Source organism: Halichoerus grypus, chromosome 13 (genome assembly GCF_964656455.1).
Source record: "Halichoerus grypus chromosome 13, mHalGry1.hap1.1, whole genome shotgun sequence".
NCBI lineage: Eukaryota > Metazoa > Chordata > Mammalia > Carnivora > Phocidae > Halichoerus > Halichoerus grypus.
The window spans coordinates 82,224,932-82,233,212 of record NC_135724.1 but is presented as its reverse complement, the minus strand read 5'-3'; the positions used below and the strand labels follow the sequence as shown (position 1 = coordinate 82,233,212).

At 62.6% G+C, this 8,281-nt stretch overlaps 1 protein-coding gene across 1 annotated transcript in view; it reads right to left on the bottom strand.

Annotated features, from left to right (window-relative positions):
- Nucleotides 1-2,794: 2,794 nt before the first annotated feature.
- TESC (tescalcin) overlaps nt 2,795-8,281 on the bottom strand; it is a 46,088-nt gene continuing 40,601 nt past the window's right edge. Inside the window, exons 7-8 of the mRNA XM_036115873.2 lie at nt 5,164-5,211; nt 2,795-3,063 (exon numbers count right to left, since the gene is read on the bottom strand). Of these exons, the coding sequence (XP_035971766.1) occupies nt 2,986-3,063; nt 5,164-5,211 (126 nt within the window). The 3' untranslated portion in view covers nt 2,795-2,985. The remainder of the gene's footprint in view (nt 3,064-5,163; nt 5,212-8,281) is intronic.

Here is an 8,281-nt window from a genome sequence, read left to right as displayed (position 1 = left end):
GCCAGAGAAGAATGGAGTTGTTTTGTTCAAGTCCAGCAGAGGGTGCTTGGCCGGAATTGGGAGCTGTTGTGATCATACACTCTTCCCTTACCATGATTCCTGTCTAACGTGGCTGCAGGATGTGTCCTCCGAGCTTCTCCTCTTCGATTCCCGTGACACAGCCCTCTGGCGAACCTACCAGACCGATGCATTGGTGTCAAATTGCCAGGTTCTTTTAACATCTAAAAGCAGAGTTCCGGTAACTTTTCCGTGATGCGGCGGCAGGGACCGGGCCCCGCGTGCAACCTGACCGCTGGCACGCGCCCTCCCCGAGCTCGGTCCCCACCCACAGCCCGAGGCCCTCCAAGCGTGACCGCGCTTCCCTCAAATATTTGACTTAGCATTGATTTCTGCCCATTTCCTCTTAGCCGCTGGTGTCATTCCTGATGGAGGGAGGGCTGTTCAACAAGGGTATCTGTTGATTCACCAACCTGCCCGTTTTAGAACAAATTCCAAAACACACATCACCTGCTTCAGATGAGGTGCCCCGTCGAGGACCCCGGGGGGGGTGGCTGTGCAGCCCGAAAGCCCCTCCCGGGCACCCTCGCTGGCCCGGCAGGTAACAGGTTCGGTTTCGGAGCTTCCTGCCTCTGCATAGACCGCACTGCCCAAATGGCCGTCCCGAGACCTGTCCCCCGTGCCCGGAGCGGCGGCTCTTTGTGAACCAAAGGCCGGCAGCCTGGCTAGACTGTGGGGAATTAACCTGCCCTTTCTAGAAGCAGGTTTGCACCAACTAACAGGCAACCCTGATCATCCCCCAAAGGACCGAATGAGCAAAACGGCCACCTCACGCACTTAGCGCCCTGGGAGCCGGTGGGAGGGCTCCCGGTCAACCCCGCAGGTCACCCTAACCCTGCCAATCAGAGGACACCCTCGGTGACTGGGAACAACTGAGCTCTCTTTGGAGCCACATGGACGGGGCTCGAGGTGAGTAGCTCTCATTCTAACTAGCTGTTTAGGTAAGTCGTGACCCTCAGTGGCCTGAGCACATGAAAACGTCTGATGTTTGCCCACGGGGGACGCACGTATGCCCACGTCTCCCAAACTAAAACTCAGGCCACAGGGGCTGATGGAAGATTCATTATTTATACAAAACTCTTTACACTAACGAACTGCCTTTGTGGAGGAGCACAACATCAAAGCAAACTGGGAGAGTCCCAGAAGATCCAGGCCTACGGACGCCACACCAGCCGTCCTGCTCAAAGGCACAGGGGGTCCCCGTCCCGCTTGCCAGGGCTGGGGAAGGGGGGGGAAGGCCGCCTCCGCGAGGCTGCAGGGGGCTCCCCCAGCAGGGAGGCTGCTGACACCAGGCCATCCCACTGGCAGCCGGGAAACCGAGGGCGTGAGCGGGACGATCCCCGAGCAGCCGGGGCAGGCAGGGGCCCCGCGTCCCGCTCCCGCTCCAGGAAACTGGCTGGCTGGCCGCTTCCCAGTTCCTTGGCCCACCTGATGGCGGGCACCTGGAGGGGAGGAAGCTGAGGCCTCTGCCTTCGCCCCCCACCTACCGCTCTGGAAATGGCAAAACACTCGAGGAAGTGCTAGTCTAAGCAGCAGAGCTCTGGGAGTGACTTCAGACGGCTCTCTACTTCCGCACAGACGGGGCCGCGCTGCCGGACAGCCGTCCGCCCTGACCTGGGGGAGTGGAGGCCAGCATCCCTCAGCCCCGGGGTCCAGGGGGCAGTTCTGCTCCGCGCAGACTACCAACAGGACGCCAGCAAGGGTCCGCTCTCACCTCCAAGGCCCTAAATGAGCATTTGCCAAACCCCCACCGCCAAGGTGCACCAGCCTCGGGCCTTCCGCCCCAAACACGGTCACGCTCCCCTTCACCCCGCCTCACTGCCTGGTTCCAGCTTCTCACTTAAATCCTCAGCACTGCAGTCGTGTCCGCATGAACGGCCCCGGAAAGATGTCGAAGAAATGGGCTGACCTGAGTGCCTCCGGGAAGGGCAAGCCAGGGCCTGGCGGGCCCAGGATCAAGGCCGCGTGGGGTGCCCTCCTGCACCTCTCATGTTCTGAACCCCGACGCACACCTAGTAACAAAGCCATAGAAATGCAGAATACCAATAACAGCTGTTGTCAGTTACCAGAACTTTCTCGGGAGGCTAGGAAGGAACCTCCCGGTGAGTGTGGACGGAAGGAACCCAGCGAGGAGGCCTGAAACGCCACCAGCAGCGAGTGACCACGGTGACCACAGCCACACCGGCCCCACTGAGCGCCGACTCCGAGCATTGAGCCCAAGCCGGCCCCTGCTGACCCACCGGCCACAGCCCCCAACTGGATGGACAACCTTCACTTCCCTGCCCCCAGCATAGCCCGCCCCTGAATCAGAAGGTGACTCTGGAGCTTCGGGAGCCACTGACCTGGGACAGTCACCTCCCCTGCTGCCACCACCACAGGGGACTGCCCCACGCTGGGCCCGGGAGGGCGTCGGCAGCCAGGCCTCCTCAGGCACGTCACCGCGGGTCCCCCTCGCCCTCTCCTCCGGCCCAGACACTCGGTCACGACACCGCGGCAGCCCCGCCACCCGCATCCCGGCCACCATGGAGCGGGGAGCTGCCGTGCCTCACCTGACTGCCCAGCACTCGTGCGGCGAAAAGAGCCAACACTTCACCCAAATTAAACCAGAAAAAGCAGGAAAAAACCTCCTCTCTGCCAAACCAGCCTTTGGGAACTAGCCGCTGCCTGCTCCTTTTCAGCCTCGTGCCACCAAGTGGCCAGACCACCAAGTGGCCGTGGGGAACAGACAGGAGCCACGTTCATTAACAAACCAACCATTTTCTTTTTTTATTAGAGATAAAAACAGCGAAGTTCCACGTACCACACCTTAGGGAAAACGAGACAGCGGAGGACTGGGGACTATTTACAAGAGCCGTGGCCGAAGGACACCTGCGGCCTCGGGCCCCGCGGGAGGCTGCGGGCACAGCACGGCTTCGGGGGGCAGGCGGGTCAGTGGCAGAGGGCGATGGTTTCCATGTTAAGGAAGCGCACGTGCATCTTGGTCTCGATGTCTATCCCCTGCCAGATCTGCAAGAGACAGAGCAGTGTGAGCGCGTGTCCCCACCCCCGCCCGGCCCGGGGCCTCGCCCGGGTCCCCCCCGCCCGCCCTCCCCACACCAGGGCAGGTGAAAACCAGAGGGCTGGCTTCAAGACCGTGAGCTGAGGGAGGAAGAGAAACTTCCCTCTGCCTTTCTGCGGTTTAATTTGGCTCTGACATTTGGATTCTTTCTGATATTGTCACAGCAAGTTATTATTAAGAACAGAATCCAAGCTCTGGGCTCCAAGTCATTTCAATCCCACCCACCCCCACTCCAGGCTGATTTTCATGCAGATTCCTTAACCCCATTAAACCTCCTCTTCATCAGTACAATGCCGAGACCACCACCTAGCGCTGCCCACGTAAGTCACGCAACGCCGGGGGCTCAAACGGAATCATCCGCGGGAACATTTTGTAAGCCATTAAGCACTGTGCAACTGCCAAGTTTTATTAAGCCATCTTCCTTAGTTAAAAGGTCACAGCAGTTTGGTCTTGCTAACGTCCCTGGGATAGGTCACCCTGTTCTACACACACAAGCTTATGCCCGGGAAGGATCATTTCTGCCCACAGATGCCCATTGCCTCACACCTACCTGGTCCTGGTTCTGCCGTTATAGTCCATCCCGGCCTGGGCCCCGGGGGACACCCCGAGGCCGCCCGACCCTATCTGCCACACTATAAAGCCCCCCATCCCCACTCCCAGGACTACACTTGCCAGCTCCTGGGCCACTCGGGGCCCGAGAGGGCCACAGATGGAGAGATGGCTGGATGCAGTGGTCATGACTTGTCTCCCTGCTTGTGTGAGAAGTTCAAACTCTCGGGCTGTCACCTGCAGCATTTCCAGGGACAGTCACCAGGCTGTGAGCAGGCTGCAGCCAGAGCCCCATCGGCGCCCACGCTGCAGGGAGGCCTGGGTGCCATTCTTGCCCCTGTCACACGCCCACCGTCCCCCAGCTACTTTGTGGTCTCCTGCACCTGCTCTGGGTGCTGTGGGGTCTGGTGAGGGTGCAGAGCGATCAGAGCCGGTTCCCGGGGAGCAGCTCCAACCCTCGTTCCCAGGGAAGCTACCTGGGCACCCAGGGTGCTTTCTGCTAAATGCCGGGTGCCAACAGGGGCACTGGTGAGGCTCAGGGGAGGGGAAGGGCCAGCTGGTCAGGAAAGGCCCCCGTGGTATGGGGACAGGCTCGGGGAGCACCGGAGCCGTGGGGCGGCGGATAGGGGAAGCCTTCTGGGGAAGAAGCGGGCTCTCTCGGGCTTCTTTGCTCGCCCAGGCCTGGTGTGTGAGGACAGAGGAGGCTGCCCACCTCGGCCCAGAAGCTTCTGCTGCCTGCCCTCTCCCTTGCAGAGCTCACTGCTGCCCGGCCAGGTTAGCCGTGCAGCCTGGGAGGAGCACCCATCTGAGCTGCCCCTGGGCTCCGTGGGGCTGTGACCACCCGAGTCCTGGCCTGGCTCCAGGCCCGGGCCCGTCCGCTCCCTCAGGCCGATCAGAGGCTGGTGTGGCACACTGGACCAGAGCCTCTGGGTCCTGTTCCCCTGACTTCCTGTCCTTCCTCTAATTCCAGAACGAGCCTGGCCGACCCACTCTCAAGGTACGCACGCAGTGCCAGGCAGAGGGCAGAGTGGGCTTGCCTCCCTCCGCTGGGTATGTACCCATCAGAGCAGCGAGGGGTCCCGGTTCCTAACCTCAGAGCACGTTCGGGACAGCAGAGGCCTGGCGCCCACCCGTGGGGGCTGCGAGACTGGGCAGCTACAGCCAAGGCACAGGAAAAGCAAGCGACAAACCCCCACACAGCTGGTATTCATAAGGGGCATAGAATACTCCAGAACCTGGTTCCTACCATCAACAGCGATGCTTATGACAAAGGCGACCCAAAGGCGACCGGGGACTCGTAGGAGAGAGACAGGTTTTGTTGGAGCCCTTTGTTGGAGCTTCAAGTGCCCTGGCCACAAGTGAACATTACTCTTCCAATAAAAGTCAGTCAAACCTGTTTTAAAGGTGACGCCCAGGCATGACCCGTTTCCACAGAGATGCGGGTCTCTTCCTGACCAGCGGACACCCCTCAAGCCCCACCTCTCCTCCTAGACACCCACCTTCAGGAAGTCGTCGAAGGTGATCCCCTCATACACCTGGTCAGGCTCCTGGGAACAGAGCACATGCAGAGTGAGCGGCTTCCACCAGGAGACCCCTCTCCCTCCCCAGGACACAGATGGTGGGGCCCCTTCAGTCACGAGAAGAGCGGCTCCCTCCAGACTGCTGCGTCTGGCTTGAGGCCATCACCCTGAACTCCAACGTCCCCTTCGTTGGCGTGACAGGATAGAAGGAGGGTGCGGGCTAACCAGGGCCCCACCCGAGCCCCCAGGGGGGACCCGGTGGATGAGGGTGTAAAGGAAGTGGGTGGGCACAGAGGCACAGACTCCCCTTCCCCTCAGCCACCAACGGACACCTGCCATTTCCCAGTTCTGCCTCACTGTACCCGCCCTGACCCTCTGAGCTCACCGCCCACTGGGGCAGGGCTTGGGGGGGGGTGCGGGAGGGCTGCCTTCTGCGGCCCACCTGACCCTCTGAGCTCACCGCCCACTGGGGCAGGGCTTGGGGGGGGCGGGAGGGCTGCCTTCTGCGGCCCACCTGACCCTCTGAGCTCACCGCCCACTGGGGCAGGGCTTGGGGGGGGCGGGAGGGCTGCCTTCTGCGGCCCACCTGACCCTCTGAGCTCACCGCCCACTGGGGCAGGGCTTGGGGGGAGCGGGAGGGCTGCCTTCTGCGGCCCACCTGACCCTCTGAGCTCACCGCCCACTGGGGCAGGGCTTGGGGGGGGCGGGAGGGCTGCCTTCTGCGGCCCACCTGACCCTCTGAGCTCACCGCCCACTGGGGCAGGGGTTGGGGGGGCGGGAGGGCTGCCTTCTGCGGCCCACCTGACCCTCTGAGCTCACCGCCCACTGGGGCAGGGGTTGGGGGGGCGGGAGGGCTGCCTTCTGCGGCCCACCCCTCACGCCCAGTGAGTCACCATGATAAGGGCCACCTGCTGGGCCTCTCCCCCAGCCGGTCACGGTCAGTGCCAGTCTCCATCCGCGTCTGTCCGGCTCCGGGCACACCCGGACCCCATGAGGCCAGAGGGGGGGCTCCTGGCCCTTGTGCTGCTCTCTCGGGCTCTGGCACCGCCGAGCCTCCCCCAACCTCACCCCCGCCTGCAGCACCCTTTGTGACAGTGACAGCCCGGCTACCATCCGTGTCCGTCCACGGAAGACAAGCTAAATGAATCCTGGTCATCTGTGCCACCGATTACTAAGCAGCCATTAAGAAGGGGTCAATCTCTACGTGCGAACGCGGAAAAGGCTCCAAGATACAGAGCGGGCGGAAGCACGCAGGCAGGTGGCGACAGCTCCCGCGCTAACCGGACAGCCACCGTCCGCCCCGTGGAGGGGTGGGGGGAGGGCCGTGCGGAGAGGACAAGAAGCGGTCCGTTCAGTTCCAGTTCGTGTAAATCAGAAATAAAAGACACACACGTATACGCCGGCGAGTACCGAAAGATAGCCCCACGTCTCCGGAGTTGTCCTGCCGTCTACGGAAGGAACCAGCGCGCACCCTGGGTGTCTGCCGCCTGGGCCCTGCCCTCACCCCCATTTTAGAGAGAAGGCCACTGGGGCCCACGGAGGCCAGGCCACCGGTCCGGCTGGGAGGAGCCCAGCGGGCTCCAAGCGTCCCATCGGATTCCTCACCCTCTGTGGTTTCCTAACACTGGTTTTTCGTACAGAAAACTAACCTACATACGCTTTCAAATCTTACAAATGCGACCAGTTCTCCAGTTTCCCGGGCCTGTCCCCTGGGGCTCCCTGCTCTTCCCGCCCCGGGGACCCGGGGACGCCTTCAGAGAGAGGGCAGCCGAGGAGAGCTAATTTCAGACGGGGCTCCAACAGCCCGAGAGCAGGGCGGGAGGGTGGGCGCGCGTGGAGGGAGGGCAGGGGCGGGGGGGGGAAGCCCTCTCCCCCCAGCTGAGACCCCAGCCTAGCAGCCCCGTCCTCAAGCCACGGGTCCTTCCAGAGAAAGTCGCACTCTGGAAAGCCAGCACTGCTCCGGGCAAGAGCCGGCTCTGGGAGCCCGCGGGCGCCCTGGTGGCAGCGCGGGCGGCCCGTTCAGCGTCCTCGGGGGCCGGCCCTCGCCCCACAGCTCGTGTGTGCATCCGGCCGACGTCTGCAGGAGAAAATATTTTGAGAGCACACCGAGGACCCGTAAATAAAGCCACCCGGGGCGCACACCCGGGGCGCAGGCGTCGGCTCTGAGACGCCTCCGCTTCTGGGCTTTGTGCGGCTTATGCAGGTCAGCAGCTGCCAGCCGACTCTCTTACTGCAGCACATTAAGAAAACTGTCACCAGCTGAAAGTGGAGTGGGATGGGGAGCCATTTAGAGGAGGAGAGTGTCACTAAATCAAACGGGAATCTGGCTCGACAACAGGGCGGGGGATCCCCGCGCTCCCCACTGAGGTCACCAGCCCTCTGCGCCGCGGGTAGTTCGCTGAGTGGGGGGGTTTCCCAGAAGCCCCCCCCCCGGGGTCTGAGAGGCAGACAGATAAAACACAGGCCAACACGATGACCACGGCCCCCGCCCCCGGGGAGCAGGCCCCTCGACGGCAGGCTTGGGGCACAAAGAGCAGGTCCCGGCAGGAAGACACCCCTCCGCTCAGGCCCTGGCGAGCCCAAAGCCACGGCCACGTGACACACACAGGTGTGAGGCGGCGATGGCCGCAGTGGGACCAGCCGAATCCCTCAGCGAACAAAGTCACAGAAAGGGTCGGGTGCCTGTCCTCGGGGTCCCTGGGGCTCAAAGCCACCGTGTCAAGGGCTAGCCAGGCTAGACCCAGCCCTATAAGAGTGAGTCCACCAGGCATAGTAAGGATCGCTGCCCCCGAATTCCAGAAAGTTCTTCATGTCCTTGGGTCTCGGTTTCCCCACCAGGAACACGAGACTACAAATCTACGAAACGATGCGTGGGGTGCCCTAGGATGCTGTGTGCACAGACCGTGTCGCTGCCCTCGGGGACAGGAGTGTCGCGGGGGGCGCCTGGCCTGCCCGGGGCGTACGTGCAAGTGCTTCCACAGCCCGACAGCCCAGCACGTGCTTGCTGGCAGCCCCGGCCCAGTCGGTCCCCGCGCAGCACCCCCTCTGCTGACCAACTACGTCTGTGCCCCTCTCGTTCGTGGTTCTTCACTGGGGA